Source organism: Saccopteryx bilineata, chromosome 9 (genome assembly GCF_036850765.1).
Source record: "Saccopteryx bilineata isolate mSacBil1 chromosome 9, mSacBil1_pri_phased_curated, whole genome shotgun sequence".
NCBI lineage: Eukaryota > Metazoa > Chordata > Mammalia > Chiroptera > Emballonuridae > Saccopteryx > Saccopteryx bilineata.
In genome coordinates this window covers 93501071-93523338 of record NC_089498.1, presented here as the reverse complement: position 1 = coordinate 93523338, position 22268 = coordinate 93501071, and the positions used below count along the sequence as shown (strand labels likewise).

The 22268-nt window shown below is 41.0% G+C and overlaps 2 protein-coding genes and 1 non-coding gene across 8 annotated transcripts in view; 1 reads left to right on the top strand and 2 right to left on the bottom strand.

Annotated features, from left to right (window-relative positions):
• Nucleotides 1-487: 487 nt before the first annotated feature.
• TIMM23B (translocase of inner mitochondrial membrane 23 homolog B) lies at nucleotides 488-20277 on the bottom strand. Its single transcript, XM_066242791.1, has 7 exons — nucleotides 20024-20277; nucleotides 17802-17860; nucleotides 16621-16714; nucleotides 16323-16407; nucleotides 11970-12028; nucleotides 9077-9187; nucleotides 488-959 (listed from the first exon to the last, which is right to left on the bottom strand). The coding sequence occupies exons 1-7, from the start codon at nucleotides 20127-20129 to the stop codon at nucleotides 844-846; spliced, it is 630 nt and encodes a 209-aa protein (XP_066098888.1). The 5' UTR covers nucleotides 20130-20277; the 3' UTR covers nucleotides 488-843.
• Nucleotides 13187-13390, bottom strand: LOC136313776 (small nucleolar RNA SNORA74). Its single transcript, XR_010727215.1, has one exon. It is a non-coding gene; the product is annotated as a small nucleolar RNA SNORA74 (small nucleolar RNA).
• A 66-nt stretch (nucleotides 20278-20343) lies between the features above and the next one.
• Nucleotides 20344-22268, top strand: part of PARG (poly(ADP-ribose) glycohydrolase) — a 169656-nt gene continuing 167731 nt past the window's right edge. Inside the window, exon 1 of one of the 6 annotated variants that reach the window (XM_066242781.1) lies at nucleotides 20344-20498. In XM_066242781.1, coding sequence (XP_066098878.1) covers nucleotides 20480-20498 — 19 coding nt within the window. In that variant the 5' untranslated portion in view covers nucleotides 20344-20479. Of the gene's footprint in view, nucleotides 20806-22268 lie in introns of all 6 variants that reach the window. The other 5 variants (XM_066242780.1, XM_066242779.1, XM_066242783.1 and 2 more) reach the window with 5 other exon arrangements.

The window sequence follows — 22268 nt, the reverse complement described above, 5'->3', positions numbered from 1 at the left end:
TCAGTCCTTTTCTATTAAATCCCTTCTTATTCAATGCATCTGAAAACACCCAACTTTACCTTTTCTAATCATAAGAGTCAGTTATTTAGTATTATGTATATATATAACTTGCTGTGCAATCTTATTTTTTCATAGTTGAAAAAAATACTTGGCCTGTTTCCTTTAGCTTTCCCAAGGCTTCTTTAGAAACTTAAAGCTCTTGTCTATTTCATCACTTTCCAATTATCCCCAGTAAGGGGTGAGTTCATGCATTACAGAATTAGGTGTGACTGCTGGACAGACTGTTCTAGCACACTACTTGACTGGTATAATGTTCAACCTGAAATATCTTGAGATTGTTTAGTGTCAGCTCTACTAGAAAGTCACCTAGCTGTTAATGCTGCCACTAACCCTTCATTTCAATACAAACAAAAACTTTGGGGCAGAAAAAAATGCTGGTTAAATTTCACTTTAAACCCAGAAAGTGCTTTTCAATGGAGACACCCACTGTGTTTTCATTGGTGTGGACTTTGGTTGTTTTCACCCTTTATTATTATATTATAGCTTGGATCATTAAATGAACAAGTGATACAGAAGTGACAAGAATGACCTGAACGCTGGGAGCAAGCGGTTTTCCAGTTCAGGGGTAAGAAAGAACCATAGCACTCAGCCACCAGAGGGTTTTGGTTCAACTCATTAATGGCTGAAAGGAGAGCCAGTCTGGTCAACCATCTTCATCACAGCAAATCGGAACCTGCACAATGTTTCAAGCTAATTGTAGTTACAAGAGAGAACTCCAGAATGACTCATAAATTGATCTGGATGACTACTAAAGTGTCCTCAATTCATAAGTTGGCAAAATCTTCAGAGTGACTGTTGGAGCAAGGAGCCTTTCATGTGCTCCCAGTTATTATAGAGTGCATAGAGGCTCGTTAGTGTAAGTCCTGCTAGACCTCCACGTGCTATGCTTCGAAGACCACCTGGGAGAGAGGAAAAAAACTTGTTTAACATTTCATATTTAAAAATCTTTTTAACTTTTAATGTCACAATTTGTACCTAAGATAATCGGTGTTAACAATTTCTTGACTTTTCTCAATCTCACTTGTTTACAAAAGATCTGATGCTTATTATCAGTAAAGTCCCAGCCAGATCAGTAATTTCCTGCTAGTCATACAGTTTAGACCTCACTGGCACTGTCAATTGATTTAAGGTTATAATATAAACAAGGTAACACCCTTTTTGGAAACAGCCTTTGGATTCTGCAGATTCTCCAAATAATTAACTTGGAAGACTCAAGTAGTGGTGATAAGATGGCTATAATAAAGCTTTGACTTGGGTGCAGATGAAGTACCAATCCCCCTGCCCCCCATTCCTACACTGCTCCCCATTTCTACACTGATGTGTCAATCTTCTACAACTACTGAGCAATGAGAATCTTCACACTAGTTGAAAAACATTCAAGGATTAGACAACTATTTTTGCTTAACATCAAAAAATAATTTTCATGTGGAAAGGATGAGCAAGATACTTTGAAATGCAGAACAAAAATGTTTCCACCAGTGATCTGAATATAGTCCCCAAGTCCTAAGACAAAAGGGGGTACCCAAATAAATTTTAAGAAGTACTTGATGTTCTCTTACTTGATGTTCCACTGCTTTGGCAGCCTATATTGTAGCTATGCAGTATTGTTTCAAGTTGCTACGTAAACAAAGGGAATGGAGCAGTAGTCTGTGATTACCTTCCCAGAGGTAGGAGACAGTCAATTCTGTGAAATTCAGTGATGTTGCTAAATTCACATCAAAGCAACCATTTTTGCAAAAAATACCAGATGGCTTCTCTGATAAAGGGCCACTCCTAAGAGTCTCTAGTCTGAAGAGTTCTGATAGCTGACTTGCTTGGGCTTCCACTATGAAATGCCCTAATTATCTCTCTCAAACAGTCCCAAACAGAAACTGGATGCATCTTCTATAAGTGGATGTCAAATATGGGGGTGGGGGGATCAGAAACGTAAAAAAAAAAATTTAAAGACTATTTCCTTGAAATCCAGATCTCTATTATGTTGCTATAATTAGAATAGGCATTGCAGTTGAATTTGCAACAGTATTCAATGTGGATGAAACATAAAAAATACTATACATTCAATTAGCTAACTTAAAAATTCTCAGTTTAATAAGGATCTACCTCATATCTTCGATCAGTAAGTCAACAGAAAGTTGTATGGGCTGCAAATAAACTATAATTAGACAAAATTCCTGAAATGGAAAAAGTAAACTACAAAGTATAGGAGAATAAAAGCTATCTGCAAGAATGTCACTGTGTGTTACTAGACCTAAACTCAAGGTGTTGAGGGTTCTCTCAAGTGGGTCACAAAAATTTAATCCTCTAACATTCTGAATCAATACAAGCAAAAGCTAAGGTGGCTTCACTGCTGTTCATTAGTAGAAAAATGACTAATTTTTGCAGGTACCGTTTCCTGGGACCAAGCAGATGAACTCTGGAGTTACTAAAGAGCAGAGTATAGATCCACAGGGCTCTGAAGTCAGCAACTGTTCCTGCCAGTTGGCCCATTGCTTTTAAGTATCTCAGCATCATTTCTACTTGGCTGCTTCAGAAGGATTTTCACACTAGTTTTCAGAGGTCAAATAAGCCTCCCGGGAATGGGCACTGGGCTTAATGCAATAAAACTGGAAACTACAGCTTTCAGATCTTTGCGACATCAATGGCATGTTGAGTATTTATTAAGAACAATTTATCCTGCCCTGGCTAGTTAGCTCAGTTGCTCATAGCACTGTCCCAATAAGCCAGTGTTGCAGGTTCGATCCCCAGTCGGCACATACAAGAATCAACCAAGGAACGCATACACGTAAGTGGAACAAACTGATGTTTCTCTCTCTAAAATCAATTCACAAACCTCACCCCCCCCCAAAAGCTGTCTACTTCCTGACCAAAATGAAACAGTACAAATCAATTAAGTTGCTTCTTTGAAAACTAGAAAAAAGTTATATTCAGCAAGAGTGTACCAGAAATATGTAGTGTCTGAATTACTAAGAGCAGTTGATCATGAATCATGGTTGCCTTTATCACATACTAGCCGTGTTTTCGTTTCAGCTCTTACCACTAATCTCTGAGTTTTCCAACTGGCTGATTTGTTAAAAATCTGAAGACCTTGGCTTTAGGCTTTCTGTTATCAACGTCTGCCCAAATAAACACCGGAAGTTGATTAGCAAATACACTGGCTTTGAACAGAGTAATCAAATAAGGCCAATGGTCAGTCTCTATAAAGCACAACAAACATGAGATGTGCGTTTCACAGTTGTACCTTCTATATTTTGAATCCTTACACAACTTCCAGAAATGGCAAATATTACATCTCCTACACATGGGGAAACATGGCCCGAATGTTTAAATGCCTTTTCCGAGGCAGAGCGCTTGATAGTGGCAGAGCTTACACAGTGAACTAATACTTTAAAGCAGGAATCAGGAAATTTTTCCTGAAGTGGCCAGAAAATAAGTATTGTAGGCTTTGAGGGACAAAAGGCTTTATGTAGTACTTACATAAGCATTTTTTTTTTCAAATTTCCACTTTTTTTTTTTTAAGATTTTATTTATTCATTATAGAGAGGAGAGAGAGAGAGAGAGAGAGAGAGAGAGAGAGAGAAGGGGGGAGGAGCAGGAAGCATCAACTCCCATATGTGCCTTGACCAGGCAAGCCCAGGGTTTTGAACCGGCAACCTCAGCGTTTCCAGATTGATGCTTTATCCACTGCGACACCACAGTTCAGGCTACATAAGCATTTAAAATGTAACCAAAAAAGGTAAACCAGTGAGCAGATAGGCAGCTGGATGGCAAGAACTGATGGCCCCTACTCAGAGGAACAGCCTCACCTACTCACTGAGATGGCTGCTAAAAACCATTCAAACGTGGGTTTCTTTGCACTATTTAAAACTGAAAATTTTTAATTATTTTTAAAAGTTGTGGTAAAATACAAATGGCCTGATAGTGTTTCAAGTGGCAGTAGGTACACTGGTATTACTGGGCTTCCACTGCAACCACCGTCCTCAGAGAACCCTCCTTATCTTGCAGAGCTGGAGCTCTCACCCATTCAACATGTCTCCCCATGGCCCTCCCACTCAAACGCCTAAAGTAATGTTATTATGTGAAACAGCTTCACTGTTTCCTTCTTTATTTTTATCAAAGTAGTCATATCAAAAGCACAATTTTAGAAGTCAAGAGTACACGACAGTCTGGTCCACTCCCATCCTTACCCTCATTCCGAGTTCTCTAATTCTTTGCTCTTTCCCTTCATGATTCTAGAGAACATGATTTTCTAGCTATTTAATTTTTCAATCTTATATAGTTTAACTCTGGAAGTAAAAAACACAATTTAAGGGTGTAAGTAAACAGAAATGCTAGTACCTATAAGTCAAATTCTTTTCTGTGACCCACAAAGCTCTATCTTCTCCATAATTTGGTCCATTGCCATTTTTATGATCCCAAATTCTACTACTCTTTCCAATGCCTTTGAACTACCAATGCCATCAGGGTCTTTGATGTTGCTTTTACCTTTACCTAAGTCATTCCCTACAGACATCCTCCTCATATGCTCCCTCATCTGTCAGCCTCTGTTCAAATACCACCTTCCCCTGGAAGTTAGTTCCAAATGCCTTGGTGCGTACAGTTTTGCATGTATGCCTTGGTTTGCTGTAGAATAAACTGCTGGATGTTAGATTGCTTGAGCACAGGTGTTCTACATAGTATTAATAATGCCAAAATGCCCTTCAAAGCACTTGCTTATCTTTTGCCAATATTAAATGTCATTTACCATCACCTTATCTAAGCAAGTTGGTGAAAATATTAATGTTTTATTTTGCTTTTCCCTGACTGCTTCTGAGACTGAACAACTTCTATGGGTTAGCAGTCATTTGTATTTTTCCTGAAGTGCTCTGTCACGGCTTTGCTCTGTTTTCTATTGGGTTGTTAAGGTGATCTGTTGAAATGTTTTACATATTATCTCAGTTAACTCTTTGCCTATTTTACTTTACAAGCATTTTTATTTACTGGAAGAGAGTTGATGCCAGGAATAGAAATGAAGTCATCGGATGGCTTCTTTTGACATAAAAAGTTTAATTTTGAAGGCCTGGCATTCATGGATACATATTAATTTTTAACAATAACACTGATAATTGCTTAATTTGATAAAATGGATTTGTATATCTTTTTACTTTATTAATTTGCTTTTATAAGATGACTTTCTTATGGAAGGAACAGGATTAAACAGATCAGGGATGCTTTTGTGAGTGGGAAGGGTGGGGGGCATATCTTGGTTTCTGAGGCCTTGTTTCCTGAAGATAAGTGATCAGGCCTCTTAAACATTCCTAAACTTGTGAATGACAGCAAAACTACCACTATTCTAGTTCTGGTAGAATACTGATCATTATTAAACAGACTTTCATATGCCATAGGAAATCTAACAGTGACATTTTACACCCTCTGGAAAATATTTATATAATGGTCATTAAGTAAGCATTCGGCCTTAACTAAAATCGTGTCATTAGAATTATTATTTTAAAAATTAGCTTCTTTTTCATCTGACAAAACATTATCTCATGCAGTATATTTTTCCTCACTTTCTACTAAGAAGTTGCAAAAGCACTACTTCTACACTCAAGTGGCTATCCTGAATCATACTGCTTTAATTCTAAACTTAAAAAAAGTCTATCTTTGAAGTACACTGGGGATTGGAAATATGTAGATCAGCAGGAATTAGCCATTTCCCTAAATGTAAAATTCTTTGTGTGTGTGTGTGTGTGTGTGTGTGTGTGTGTGTGACAAAGACAGAGAGAGGGATAGATAGGGATAGACAGGAAGGGAGAGATATGAGGAGCATCAATTTTTTGTTGCAGCTCCTTAAGTCTTAGTTGTTCTTCAGTAGAACAAGTGACCCCTTGCTCAAGCCAATGACCTTGGGCTCAAGACAGCGATGTTAGGCTTCAAGCCAGCAACCCTGGGGTTTTGAACCTGGGTCCTCCAAATCCCAGTCCGATGCTCTATCCACTGCGCCACTGCCTGGTCAGGCTAAATGTAAAATTCTTTCCTTAATAGTTTATGCTGACTCTACACCAGGGATAGTCAACCTTTTTATACCTACCGCCCACTTTTGCATCTGTTAGTAGTAAAATTTTCTAACCGCCCATTGGTTCCACAGTAATGGTGATTTATAAAGTAGCGAAGTAACTTTACTTTATAAAATTTATAAAGCAGAGTTACAGCAAGTCAAAGCATATAATAATAATTACTTACCATGTCGAATTTTCGCTAAGTTTGGCAGAAAAAAAAATCTTTATAAAACAACTTACAATAGTTAAATCTATCTTTTTATTTATACTTTGGTTGCTCCGCTACTGCCCACCATGAAAGCTGGAGCGCCCCCTAGTGGGCGGTAGGGACCAGGTTGACTACCACTGCTCTAGACTAACAGTGCCCAAACGCTTTTCCAAATCTCAAAGTTGAAGTTACATTTTGTATTCCCACCATACAAAGTTTATAATTCTGTGCTGTCTTATGAAGTTTATCCCAAACCAGAAATTAATGAGACACCGATCAGCGTTTGTTAGAGGACATGGATGACGTGAGCCAGGCATTGTGGAGCGATGCTGGGGTTCTGGTTCAGCAGAGCACACACTTCTACTTCCCACCACCTCACTGGATCTGCAGTGAACTCATCACCTGACGGTCAGTGACAAATCTTTTGCTTTTTCTCTTTCCAGTCAAGGGCTTCCATAACTTATGTTGAAACTGTCCTAAGCTATTACTGCACAGAAGTCCTTGACATAGAAAGCAAGACACCCATTTCTTTTGAAAATATTAAGTAGTAAGCCTTTTCTCCTTTCTGTCTTTTAAATATGTATAATACCTTAAATTAGATGGTAATTTGCATTCTTATATTTAGAACTGCCTATAACAGAGGACATGCTCATCCATGGGGGTAGAGCAGCTCCCCACTCTGCTCCAGCCATGTGACACCATTGCACGGTGTCTTCCATTCACTCAAAAGAAGCAGGATTCTAGATCTTTGTGAACTCTCCTGTTTTTTAAGTATTAATTTGATCATTTAAAATATAGTTTGGGCCATAATCCCCTGCTGAGTGTCACCTTTGTGCTGCCAATTAAAATTTAAAATTCTTTTGTCTAACTCTACAAATTTTCAATGTGAAAGTCTTTTTTGCTTTTTAGCAAAGTTTTTCTATGCCAAGGCAACATTTCATGGACATATTTTACCTGGAAACTGGTGTGTGTAAACACAACCAAACATGTTGCAAGAAGTTTGGTGTGCTCTTAGGGATAAAATCCCAAATGCAATCTATTTTCTTTTTCTTTTCTAATTTTTTAAAAAATTTTTATTTATTCAGTTGAGAGATATGAGAAAGAGAGAGAGGAGAGAGAAAGAGAGAGAGAGAGAGAGAGAGAGAGAGGGAGGGAGAGGAGACACAAGGGGGGAGGAGCAGGAAGCACCAACTCCCACATGTGCCTTGACCAGGTAAGCCCAGGGTTTTGAACTGGCAACCTCAGTGTTCCAGGTCAATGTTTTATCCACTGTGTCACCACAGATCAGGCTCAATCTATTTTCAATGTAGGAAAGTCTTAGTCTTTCATTAGGAAAACTTGGACTTTATAATCATGTTAGACTTACTTTTTTTTCTAGTAAATATTAAGCAAAAATGCTACCTGATGAAGGAATTCCCAAGAAACAGAATTAGTCAAGTGTCTAATAAGCAACCAAACAATAAGAGTGCTTTTCAGGGAGAGGAGTATAGAACTTATGCAGTTTAATTAAACCATTTAAAACTGAAATAGATGAGCCTGACTAGGCAGTGGTGCAGTGGCTAGAGCACTGGACTGGGACACAGCGAGCCCAGGTTTGATACCCAGAGGTCACCGGCTTGAGCGTGGGATCATAGACATGACCCCCATGGTCGCTGGAAGCCCAAAGTTGCTGGCTTGAGCCCAAGGTTGCTGACTTGAGCAAGGGGTCACCCACTCTGCTGTAGCCTCTCAGTCAAGGCACATATGAGAAAACAATCAACAAACAACTAAGATGCTGCAACGAAGAATTGCTGCTTCTCATCTCTCCTTTCCTGTCTGTCTGTCCCTGTCTGTCCTTCTCTCTGACTCTGTCACAAACAAACAAACAAACAAACAAACAAAAAAACTGAAATGGGATGAAAAATTTGGGGCTGTCACAGCTTATATGACATCGTGCTCATATGTAAAATCGGTGTGTGATTATAACTTCAGTTTTAAATTACTAGGAATTTATTGCTGAGAGTACAATCATAATTCAGTGAATGTTAATTATTTTTCCATTTTAGAGAATTTAGTATCTTCACCCAGATCATTTTGGTCCAACTCTTAGGGCCAAATTATATTTTCAAAATTGAGTGCTATTTAGTATATCCATATTCATTCTAAGAGGTAGCCAAAGGTGGAAGCAACCCAACTGTTCACTGAGAGAGGGACAGACAAAACGTGGTCTGTATGCACAGTGGAGTATTATCCAGCCTTAGACAGAAAATAAATTCTGACACATGCTATAACACAAATAAACCTTGAAGACACTGCACGAAATAAGCCATTCACAAAACTATAAATACTGTATGATTTCCCTTATAGGAGGTACCCTAAAGTATCAATAGTTAATTTCATAGATAGAAAGCAAGATGGTGGTTGCCAGGGACTGAAGGGAGAAATGGCGAGTTGTTATCAATGAGTAGTTTCAGTTTTGTTATCAATGAGTAGTTTCAGTTTTGCAAAATAATGAAAAGTTCTGGAGATTGACTGTACAACAATGTAAACTTAACATAACTGAACTGTACACTTAAAATATGGTTCAGATGACCAATTTTATTTTATGTGTATTTTACCAAAACTAAAAAACAAAAACTCCAAACCCAAAATAATCATGAGGTTTCTAACAATACTAGATTGGATTATATTGCACAAAAAGAAAAAAAAAAGTATAAAGTTTTATTTGAAAACTATGACTAAAAAGCATACTTCGAGTATAGTAAGAGCTAGCCCTCTCTCCAGCATCACCTACCTGTACATTTATACAACATGCCCGTCAGGGTTCCAGCGGCTACTGTGTTGAGGTCATCTTCTGCCCCTCGTGTTTTCTCAATGATGACACCAAACGCACTATAAAGCAAAGCTACAGGAGAAAGGGAACTGATCAATAATAAAAAATAGCTGAAAGTCAGGATGGAAATTATATTTAGATAAATATATCCTACAGACATCATTCTAAGTATTCAAAGGTATGTAAAGAGTGGTCACTTAAAACACTAACAGCAAAAGTCTGGCAACAAACAAAATAGCCCTTAGGAAGGGACTGATCCAGAAAGGGACATTTATTGAATGGAATACTATATATCCTCACCTTAAAAGGAGGATGAACTATATTTTCCAATATGCAAAACAGACATATATCACGCCTCTGGATATGCGAAGATGATGTTTGGAAAGATTCAGAGGAAATATTAATAATAGCTATTTATGCAAAGTACGACTAGGGAGTCCCAGGAAAAAAATCTTTAATTTTCACTTGTATTTTAGTTATAATAGCTGTCTGTACTTCAGATTTAGAAACAAAAACTTATGTATATGTAAAAAAAAATATAACTTAAAAAAAGGTCGTTTGGTTTCTGTATATGTAAAAACTATAAAACAAACATATTTAGTTTTAACAGGATCTTCCCCAAAACTACCTATAAAGATTCCTATTAAGCCTGACCTGTGGTGGCGCAGTGGATAAAATGTCAACCTGGAAATGCTGAGGTTGCCGGTTCGAAACCCTGGGCTTGCCTGGTCAAGGCACATATGGGAGTTGATGCTTCCAGCTCCTCCCCCCTTCTCTCTCTCTGTCTCTCTCTCCTCTCTCTGTCTCTCTCTCCTCTCTAAAAATGAATAAAATTAAAAAAAAAAAAAAAAAAAAAAGATTCCTATTAAGCCATAAATGCATTAATCCAGCAATTTTCAACCTTTTTTATCTCATGGCACACATGAACTAATTACTAAAATTCTGCAGCACATCAAAAAAAATTTTTCTTTTGCTAATCTGTCAAAAAAGGTGTAACTTTTATTCATTCGCACTGGACAGATATTATTGTGCTGGTTATTTTTTTATTTGACAATCGAAGGGAAAATGTCAGTGTCCCTAACTGAACAGTCAGGTAGCGCATGTTTTAAAGACTTAGGACACACCAGTGTGTCTCTTGTGGCGCACTTGAAAACTGCTGCATTAATCCCTTTCCTTATACGTCCTCAAATGGCCACATTTGAGTCCTCAACATATACTAAGATCAGCCTTACAACTCTACTGTTGTGATGTTTTATAAAGGCTCTTCTTCCTTCTTTAACTGAAACTGAACTTGAGCAGAATACAGGGACTGATCACATTACAAAGGGAACACAGGTGACTGGCCATCCCAGTCTGCTGAAGATTGAGGGTTTCCTGGTATACGGGACCATCAGTGCTAAAATGGAAAAAGTCCTGGGTAGAAAAGGGAGGCCGATTACTCTAGGTGTACAATCAATCAATCAATCAAAACAAAGGAGGGTGACAATGTATGGGAGGCTGGGCAACAGGGACTTAAGCAACATGTAGAAGCAGCCTTTTACTGGGACCCCACAATCGATTTTGACTTTATAGTGTGCAAATTTACTACTTCCAAATTTCATGATAAGGCTAGGCTCTTACTGTGTCAAAAAAGGCCTTTTTTATCTTTCTATGAGATGCCTACATTTTTCCTTAGTTTGTCATATTTAAAAGATATTCAGGCTTTCAACTAAGTTATAAAGAAAAATTTGGATGTGAGGACATAAGTGCCACACCTAGGTGTATTTGAAATCGTTGAGTAGAGTCACTTACTCATAAACAATACAGTAGAAAAGCACTGGGCCCTAAGTACTACTAAACCACCCTTGCTTAGAACTGCCAAAGTCTCCGTTATCTACAAAGGCACTGCAACTCTGGCAAGTAAGTCTTGGAACTCTACTTAGATAAACAGTGCTCAGAGGCAGATCAAGGTTGGTTCAGGCCCTGGGCGCAGAAGAGAATATTGGGCCCCTTAAAAAAGAGAGAGAGAGACAGGGAAAATAGAAATACATGTTAACCATATTTTTAAATAAATAAAAAATATTATGTACTATTAATGTTAAAATTGCACATATTAAACCAAACGATGTCATTAGAACCGCTGCATTAGAAGAAAATGTAAAGTTGCAGTTTTGCGGGGCCCCATAGAAGTCGGGGCTCAGGGCACACGCCCAGTGCGCCCATCATTAAATCCACCTCTGAGAGTGCTGACCAGCCTCAGGAAAACAGAGCAGGAGGGCTGCTTAACCTATCACCTCTAACTATTAATTTATTTTATTTTATTCATTTTAGAGAGGAGAAAGGGGGAGAGAGAGAGAGAAAGAGAGAGAGAGAGACAGGGGGGAGGAGCTGGAAGCATCAACTCCCGTATGTGCCTTGACCAGGCAAGCCCAGGGTTTCGAACTGGCGACCTCAGCATTTCCAGGTCGACGCTTTATCCACTGCGCCACCACAGGTCAGGCCTCACCTTTAACTATTGGACCCCAAACCTTTCCTAATGCACAACACTGTTTGTCCAGGATCTAAATTATTTGGATTTCATTATAGTTAAAACATGATTTTATTTGGTGTCTTGCTTGCACAGGAGAGTGTTTTAGTGTTTTAAAAGGTTTAAAACATTTAGATGTGGTGTACAAGATGGTACTGGCACCTGAAACTATTTTATGTAGATTCAGTCTTTTCCTAAGTAGTATCCACACTACAGACTAGAGTGAATTTAAATGTAATTTTTTAAGATCCTAGAATTTAAAAAATTTTCATCAAAATTTGGATGTTCATGATATGTGTACATTCTGTCTTTGCATTAGTAATTTATTATTAAGTGAAATCTACTTACCAAGAGAACCTAGAGTATTAGCCCAAAGTGCCCCTTGCCTGGTCACCATGTTCAAAATCCTGCAAGGGCAGAAAAAAAAAAATAACTTAAAAAAACACAATTGCAACTATTTAGCCCAATTCCTAGTTTTTCTTCATTAAAAAACAATACCTCCTCAGAAGTCAGTAAGGAAGGCTTTTCCTTTATAGAAATATAAAGATTTTTTTGAGCAACAAAGAAATTCCTTATTAAATATATATCAAAACTATAAAGGCTCTGAATGACAGTCTGATGTATTTTATAAAGAAGTTTACAGAAGCCGGCCCTGGCTGGTTGGCTCAGCAGTAGAGCGTTGGCCCAGCATGTGTAAGTCCTGGGTTTGATTACCGGCCAGGGCACACAGGAGAAGTGCCCATCTGCTTCTCCACCCCTCCCCCTCTCCTTCCTCTCTGTCTCTTCCCCTCCCACAGCCAAGGCTCCATGGGAGCAAAGTTGGCCCAGGCACTAAGAATAGCTCCATGGCCTCTGCCTCAGACAGTACAATGGCTATGGTTACAGTGGAGCAACGCCCCAGATGGGCAGAGCATCGCCCCCTGGTGGGCATGCCAGGTGGATCCTGGTCGGGCGCATGCGGGACTCTGTCTGCTGCCCCCCACTTCTCACTTTGGGAAAAAAAAGTTTACAGAGGCCAATATGCATTTTAAAAATGCCATTATAGCCTGACCAGGTGGTAGTACAGTGGGTAGAGTGTTAGACTGGGATGCAGAGGACACAGGTTTGAAAACCCGAGGTCACTGGCTTGAGTATAGGCTCACCAGCTTGAGCGCAGGGTTGCTGGCTTGAATGTTGGATCATAGACATGACCCCATGGTCGCTAGCTTGAGCCCAAAGGTTGCTGGCTTGAGCAAGGGGTCATTTGCTCTGCTGTAGCACCCCTTGTCAAGGCACATATGAGAAAGCAATCAATAACAACTAAGAGGTTGCAACAAAAATTTATGGTTCTCATCTCTCTCCCTTCCTGTCTGTTCCTATTTGTCTCTGTCACAAAAAAATAAAAAGCCATTATAATGAATAAACAAGCTATTAATGTTTTTTTTTGAGGAAAAAGTATATGTGTATATATATATTTAGAATATTTAAAATCAAAACATGAAATATTATAGACTATAAAGAGGAATTAAAACTAAATACTCAAAGAAGGAAAAAGCAAACCAGGAGGAAACAGGGAGAAAGGACGCTGTGTCTGCTCCCACACTAGAACTAAGCAGCCAAAGTGAGTGCTTAGCACACTCTCAGGGAAGCACAGTTCTGCCTTGCTCCAGTGCCTGATGCTACCAGAACAGTGGCGGAGGCCACTGGAGGAGAAGGACAGCACATTCCTCTCCCAGCAGTGTAACACCATCACAGCAACGGTCCTGTCTGGATGGCTGACTACTGCTGGAGATCATACAATTACACTGACAACCAGAAAAAGAACTAGTTTAAATTAATGGTCAAAACAAAAATTTGTATTACTTCTAAAAGATTGTTTATGGAGAAGTATATTGTTTCTTATTAATTATTTACTAATATATTTATCAATAAAATTTAGATTTAGCACACTGTTTTTATATTGGTTAAGCTTTTAAAACTATTAACTTTCATTACTATACTGCAGATAGCATTGCAAACTGGTAAAATTCTTTGGGATACAATTGGGCAACATACTTCCATTTACTGGGCCTTTACCTACTCACGTTAACCATCTCTCAACACCCCTCACACCTATTTTTTAATAAAAATGTTTTTTTCTTTAAAGATTTTATTTATTCATTTTAGAGAGGAGAGAGATAGAGAAGGGGGGAGGAGCAGGAAGCAACAACTCCCACATGTGCCTTGACCAGGGAATCCCAGGGCTTTGAACTGGCGACCTCAGTGTTCCTAGTCCATGCTTTATTCACTGTGCCACCACAGGTCAGGTTTCAAAAACCTTAAAGGCAGAAAGTATAGAAAGCTTACCAAAGATCACAAAATGGTAAGTAATAAAACTAGGCTTTGAAGCTACAAAGGTCTGTCTAGCTAGCTTGAAACCCCATCATTTTTCCATTTTTAAATGCTGTCTATCTAGGAAGAGCAGAGTGAGTATAAAAAAAAGGTGTATAAGATTTTTTAAAATGCAGTTTGACCAGGAGGTGACCAGTGGATAGAGTGTCGGCCTGGGACACTGAGGATCTAGGTTCAAAATCCTGAGGTTGCCCTGGCCGGTTGGCTCAGTGGTAAAGCGTCGGCCTGGCGTGCGGGGGACCCAGGTTCAATTCCTGGCCAGGGCACATAGGAGAAGCGCCCATTTGCTTCTCTACCCCCCCCTTCCTCTCTGTCTCTCTCTTCTCCTCCCGTAGCGAAGGCTCCATTGGAGCCAAGATGGCCTGGGCGCTGGGGATGGCTCCTTGGCCTCTGCCCCAGGCGCTAGAGTGGCTCTGGTCGTGGCAGAGTGACGCCCCGGAGGGGCAGAGCATCGCCCCCTGGTGGGCAGAGCGTCACCCCTGGTGGGCATGCCGGGTGGATCCCGGTCAGGCGCATGCAGGAGTCTGTCTGACTGTCTCTCCCCGTTTCCAGCTTCAGAAAAATACAAAAAACAAACAAACAAACAAAAAATCCTGAGGTTGCCAGCTTGAATGTGGGGTTGCTGCATGAGCAAGGGGTCACAGGCTCAGCTGGAGCCCCCTGGTCAAGGATACACGAGAAAGCAATCAATGAACAACTAAGGTGCTGCAACTCTGAGTTGATGCTTCTCATCTCTCTCCCTTCCTGTCCCCCTCTCTCTTGCTTAAAAAAAAAAAAAATTTTGAAAAATGAAAAAAAAATTGACTCTCTCTAAAAGATTATTAACTATTACTATTTTAAGAAATAAAGGTTATCTTTTCTAGGATAACCAAATTAGGATAAATTCAAATTGATACTTAACGATATAACATTGAGAATTTGTTTCATAATAATATGGAAGGAAAGAGGGAGATAGGACACAATTAGTCTTCACTGATGTTGAAGAAGGATTACAGTTCATCAGTTCATAGGTGTTCACGGTACTATTTTGTCTACTTTTGCATATATTCCAAATTCTCCATAATATAAAAAACTTTAAAAAATTATTGTAGTAAGGGAAAATGTCGAGAATATAAATACAAAAGTATACAAGCATCTGGGCTAGTAAAGCAAGGGTAACAATCCAACAGGAATATGAAAAAACTGACAGGCCTTCAGGGACTCCAAAGGTCTAATTCTAGCAGACACCTGCTGCCATCTGCTGGCTAAACAACAACGAAGATAAAGTTCAAAGCAGGGGTCCCCAAACTGCGGCCCCCTGAGGCCATGTATCCGGCCCACGCCACACTTCCAGAAGGGGCACCTCTTTCATTGGTGGTCAGTGAGAGGAGCATAGTTCCCATTGAAATACTGGTCAGTTTGTTGATTTAAATTTACTTGTTCTTTATTTTAAATATTGTATTTGTTCCTGTTTTTTTTTTTTTTTTTTTTTTTTTTTTACTTTAAAATAAGATTATGTGCAGTGTGCATAGGGATTTGTTCATAGTTTTTTTTTATAGTCCGGCCCTCCAATGGTCTGAGGGACAGTGAACTGGCCCCCTGTGTAAAAAGTTTGGGGACCCCTGGTTCAAAGTGTCCTAAAACAAAATCATGAGCCCTGAAGAATATATATTGTGATTCCACTCATATAAAATACAAACACACGCAGGACTAAACAATATATTAAGGGAATATCAAGAGGGACTGGTCCTGTTTATTTCTTAAGCAGGGTGAAGATACACAGTATATACTATACACTTCCTGACCTTTTTAATTGTACTTTTCCTTCTCTGCAAATCAATTTTCCTAGAAGATTGTCTTATTCCTGCTGGAACTATCTCTAAGTTCTAGGAATTTCATTTAAATTTTCTGTACCTTTCCATTTCAGAAATGGAGAGTTAAGTTAAATTCAAGAAACAGCAGATCTAGCAACCACTCTCAGGTGCTACTTATTTCTTCACTACCATGTCCTACGGTTCTGCATGCCCTAGACTACCCAAATAACGTACAATTCTCAACAATATGAAAAGGAGGTTACATAGCTCTACAGCAAGAAACAGGTGTAGCTGAGAAGTTAGATTGGGGTAGCACCAGCTAACTGAGGAACAATGACTTAAAAATCACTCCTTTTAAAAGCTTAAGTCTGAATAACCTAATTCCTTAGTTCCTTTTATTTTGAATAAGAAAAAAAAATCGATCAAAAAGCATATCAATACTCTAAACATTTGTAACCCCAAGGCTGTGCTCATCAAGCCAACACAGCAGAGGTTAACATTCACATACCACTACATCAGACAATTATGTGAGACTTACTGTACATTTCTTGGTTTGGACCAGGCCATGTTCTGGGTTTCTTTCAATCCTAGTCGTAGACCGTTCATTGCCCCAAATGCAGCCCCTAGTAAATCACAGTAACAATTCATCCAAATAATACAGCTTTATATTAAAAATCAACCACACTTCTGATTCTTTTTCATTTTTATATAGTAGGAAAAGATGAAAAATGTAAATAATCATTTAAAAAAAAGTGAAAGCAACATTCTAACTACATTTGATTTTAAACGTCTTTGACTACTTGGATTGAGGACACACAAAAAATTACTATACCTACCTGTCATACAACATCCTCCAATGGTAAAGAAGGCCAGTTCAAATCTGCCTCGGGTTTTATTAGCTCCAGTGGGTAAAATAAACTCATCTGTATCCTAAAGGGATAATAATGAAAACCAAGCTGAGCTCCCCTCAAGAAAGAGTACTTGCAAAATGTTTTCTAATTTGTTAAAATCGTTTTTTCAAAGAAAGTAAAACCTTAATTTAACTGAAACTCAATTATATTTAGTCAAACAAAAATAAAATTTTCTGTAACAACAGCAACAACACCTAATTCGAAGTGAAATGAAATAATATAACATACACAGTTATGAAGGATTCTCCTTCAGGACTATGCTTCTCAATGTAAGTTTGACAGATTACAGGTAACTTGCCTTATGTAATGGTAATTGTGAAGAAACAGTAAACAGAGTTTAGGAAGAACCGCTCTAAAGAAAGGTAAACTGAAAAACAATGAGAAGTCACAGCTGACAGAATAACCTTGGAAGGAGAAATAACTTCATTCCACAGCTACTATGCATTTATCAAGCACCATTTTACTATGTGCATGACCAAATTGATCATTAAAAAATAAAAAAGCACCGGTTCGAAACCCTGGGCTTGCCTGGTCAAGGCACATATGGGAGTTGATGCTTCCAGCTCCTCCACTCCTTCTCTCTCTCTGTCTCTCTCCTCTCTCTCTCTCTCTGTCTCTCCCTCTCCTCTCTAAAAATGAATAAATAAAATAAATAAATAAAAAAAAATAAAAAAGCAGAAACTATAAAAGCACAACAGTTTGGATTAGCTATGCAAGTGCAAGAATTACCTTCTTAATTATTCCTTGGATAATCTCAGAAAGGTATAGACTCTCTGTCCAATAAATGCATACACAAAATTTGATATGAACCCCTTGAAGGTTATCCAAGAATCCTAGGCTGAGAAATGCTATTATAAGAGTACAATATGATTAATTATGCAATACAATAATACATTAACTAGCATCTGGGAAGCTGCAACCAAATCCTCAGGGTTTGTGAGAAAAAAAAGGGTGAATGGAAACCAGAGACTTGGTGCCTCCAAAAATACATATCAAAGATCAGGCAAGCACAAATACCAGCTATGTACTTACATTTTTTAAATAGTAAGCCCCTAGTGAGTAAGAGTCATAAAAACATAAAAACACCTAATTAATCTTAATCTTACCTGCACAAGATACCGTGGATCCACATTTAAATACGGAGACAGAGGATTCATACCAGTAACTAGAGAAAAAACAAAGAATCTTATTGCAACAACAAAAAAATTTTAAGTTACTTCACTTAGCATTAATTCTGCTCTTGTTTCATGTCTTGCAATTTTGATTTACAGACTCACTGAATGTGAAACTTCCTCCCACTTTTCTATGGTTATCATTCTTGTGGTAGATGCCTCCTCCCACCATCTTCAATCCAAACCAAGCCTTGAGGTGGTGGCCCAGACGCTCACACAAAGATGGTATTAGTAGTAACACGCATCAAATAAAGTACCAGGAAGCATAGCCCAGGTCAACTATAAAGCTAACTTATTTCTACTTTGCTGTAAGAATGCTTGCCAACTGCAAAATAAGACCGACAAGAGACCAATTAATTCCAGGGGAAAACAGTGTTTGGGTTACATGTGGTGTATAAATGTTTTACAGCAGTTCCTTCAGATCATAGTGTTAACAGCTGTGGGCAGAGGTGATTTACTGTGGCACGGTAGAGAATTCTTGGGCCATCACCAGAGGGATGCAGGTAAGGGCAAAAGAAAACAGATGCGCAAGAGGGCCAGACTTGAATCTCACTAACAAAAACAAAAAAACAAAAAAACAACAAAAAAAAATCTGACAGAAAATCAAGTTTCTCACATTTTAAATTTAATCTGTGGATCCTTCCCCTTCTCACTTGAATGCTCACAAATCTATACATTACCCATGACTGCTTTTTTCATCCACTTAGTCTTATTAATTCTATATCCAATATCCATCTTGTACTGTGTTACTTATCACCATTTACTGCTATCATTCTTGTCCAATCATTAAATTTCACCTAGACTACAGCCAGTAATCTCCTACCTAACTGGACTCCTTACTTGCTCTAGTCCCTTCAATTCACTTTCTATAGGGCAACTAATGGGCTTAAGGAAAAGAAATGAAGCTTAAAGGCTGTCATTTACACTTATACCATGGCTTGTAAAGACACTATGTTAGCTGCCATTCCTTACCCCTCATCTACCACTCCCACCTTCTTGCATCTTGGTACACACCTAACAGTGGTTCCTAAAACATGCCAAATTTGTTTTCAATTAGGAAATTTGTACTAGACATTTTCACTGACATATTTGTCTCCTCCCAGGAGTACTGAGGTCACAGCTCAAATGTTAACTGTGAGCTGCTTTCCCTGACTCATTCTAAAATGACTTCCTGCTGCCAACACTGTATCAAGATCCCGTTTTACTGCCTTTACACGCACTTACCACTAACTGAAATGTTTTTGTTAATTGGCTCACTTCAATAGGATGCAAACTCCATGAACGCAGCAGCCACCTTTAAAAAAAAATTTAGCTGCTGTACTCCTGCAGCCATAAAAAGTCACCGGCTCCTTGTAGTGCTCCATGATGATGCTCACTTTGCCTTTAAATCTTAATACAGTGAACGTAACAGAACTTTGCCACATTAAGGCTGTGTCGTCTGAGCTCCCAAACTCAGAGCTAAGACATCATATATATACTGTGTTCTAGATTCAGTTTTGATACAGGTGACACTAGGAACATAAAAATACCTAAAGATATAACGTAAGAACTTTCAAAAAAGAAAAGATTTATAAAGCGCTTATCCTCCACCATTTCATTGTTTTATTCATTCCGTGGGACAACCACCGAGTCTGAAACCGGGAATACACATCCGCAGCGCTGAGGAGCGGGAAAAGGCTTGTAGGCACGATTCCGCATCCCTGACCTTGCAGGTCGCCAGTCCCGAACGCTTGCTTCGCGTCTATCAGACACCTGCAGAGCGAGCCCTCCCAGCCCCTCCGCTCACACGTCTTCCTCGCTGCACGTGCTGCGAGTGTTCCGACCTGACGGCTCCCCTGTGACTCGGCTTCGCGCTCGAGTGCTCTCTACGGGGCTGCTGTTTGGGATACAGACACCGGCCCGCAGAGCTCGGCGCTGCTCCCCACGCGGCCCTGCACGCGGGGAAGCCTGTGGGAGGGGAGACGAGGCCCAGGGCGCGGACACCGCTCCTGCGTTCCAGCCGAGCATACAGCTGCCCCGGGACCCGCGGCTCCACACGAGTGCTCTGCGGACACCGCAGACAGCGTACAAACAACAGAGGAGGACGGGGCACGCCTCACGCCCGGCTGGACCGCGAAAACCGGACCGACACGGTCGTCAGCGGCCGCGGGACTTACGAGGGACGCCGGCCAAATCCGCGTGGGAGTAGCCCGCTCCGCCAGCCCCGAAGAAGCCGGCCAGCCCACCAGGGGTTTTGTTGCCGCTTCCTCCGCCGCCCTCCATGGCCTCGTCTCCCGTCCGCTTCGTTCTCAGCGCCGCCTCGGGCCGAGCTAGTCTGCTCGGTCGCGGCTCCCCTGGCGCGGCTGTGAGAGCGCCGTGACCACCGACTCCTTCACACGCTGACCTTCCGGCGGCCGGGGTCCACTGAGTTCCGCACTTCCGCTTTGCGACGTCGCACGACCGGAAAGCCGGGCGCACCTCACGGCAGGCGGTGGGAAAGCTCACGCAGCTGGGAGCGGGTGGTGCGTCTGAGGCTGGCGGGGCACCTGCTGCCGAGGGAGGCAGGCGGTGGGCAGGGTGGCCCTGGCGGCCGGACAGCGGCAGCGGCGGAAGCGGGCAGCGGCACAGAGGGCATGGTGCTTGGCGGCGCCGGCAAGTATCTGCGGCTCGTCTCCCAGGGTTAGTGAATGAGGCTCTCCGCCCCGGCCGGCCCGGGGACCGTGCGGCGCGGGTCCCAGCATGAGTGCAGGCCCCGGCTGTGAGCCCTGCACCAAGCGACCCCGCTGGGCCGCCGCCACGACTCCTGCGCTGGCCGCCACGGACGCTCGGAGCCTGCCCGGCCGGCAGAGGCGCGTCCTCGACCTCCAAGACTCTCCTGTGCGGTGCGGGGTGCCACCCTCAGCGGCCGGCAGCGTCCCGGGGTGGGCGGGACCGCACTCAGGCCGCACCACCTCACTTGGTACGTGCGGAAATAAAGAGCTTTGTCCTTCGCCTGAGTCCACACTTCCTCTCAGTTTCTTTGTGAGGACCCAAGGGTTCTGATCACCCCTTTTGGTCTAGTGTGCACCACCGTGAGGTCCCCTGAGTGAATCACCACGGCAGCTCGTGGAGGAGATGGGGCCACTTTGTTCACTGCGATTGGTGGTGTGAGAAACCCTGAAGAGCAGTCAGAGGTTGGAAAGAGACGGGAGACTCCACTGGTGTGCTTTACTTGGACTTGACGGAGAAACTGTCTTAGTCCTTGAGGTGTAGTCGTGTTTGCAAGTCACAACTTCCCTTAGTTCAGAGCCTGCCTCCCTGGTTGCAGTCTTGGCTGCGCTGTATTGGCCTCCGGCGCGCAGTTTTGAACAAGGGTCATCGCCTCTGTTTTCAGACCCTAGAATTGACCAGGACGGATAGACAGTTACAGAAGTCAGTATAGCAAAGGAGAAGTGGGTATTTTGATAGATGAGGGACAAATCATTAGGGTAGGAGTTGCCTAATCCAGTCTGATGTAAAAGATAATCTCCCAAAAGATGGGATGCTTAATCTGAAGGCTGGAGAATGAGGAACAGCCAGCTAGAGGAAGAGGAAGGAAGGCACTGCTCCCAGAGGGCAGCTCATGAGTCCTGTCCAGGGAGGGTGGTGAGAGATGGGGTGGAGAGGTAGGCAAAGGTCATGTTTGTCGGGACTTGTAGGGTTTTGCACTTTGTATCTAAGGGTAATGAGAAGCTACTTAAGGTTTTTCAGGAAGGGTGTTACTTGATTACATTGGAATATATAATCCTTTTTTGGGATGGGGATAAAGGTCTCTGTGTCCCCTGTGTGGGAAATGAATGGCTCCTAAGGTAGTAGATGTGCAGGCCCAAGACTCAAGGAGTTAGTCTAGGTGGGAGGTAAAGATGGCTTGCGCTTAGTTGTGGGCCATAGGGAAGGGAAGAAGTACATTCTATTTAGGAGAGAATGAGGTATGTGGATTTGAACCTCATGTATACCTGTACTTAAATGAAGGTTTGGGATTTTGTGATGTAAACATAGTAATTGAAGCTCTGGAAGTATAGTAGATCTATAAAGCATGTAGAGAAAATAAAGGTAATCTAGGACAGAAACTTGAGGTACACCACCATTTAAGAGTAGACTGAAGAGAAGCAGCCAGAGAAATAAGAGGAAAGCATGGCATTTGTTGTGTCAGGTGGGAAGACAGCATTTCAAAAAGGAGGAGGCCAGGCAGTCCTCTGGTGAATGGTGTATGTACACTTACGTCTGTCAGGATTTAGAGGCAGTGGGGAGCAGACCTAACTGAAGTATTGAAGGATGAGCAGGATTTGCTGTACAAATCAAGGAGAAGAAATTATATAGGCAGAGAAAACAGCATGCACAAAAGGTGGTAGATTTTTACTTGTTGGAATGTTAGTGTTGTGTGGCACTCGATTTTCATACGTT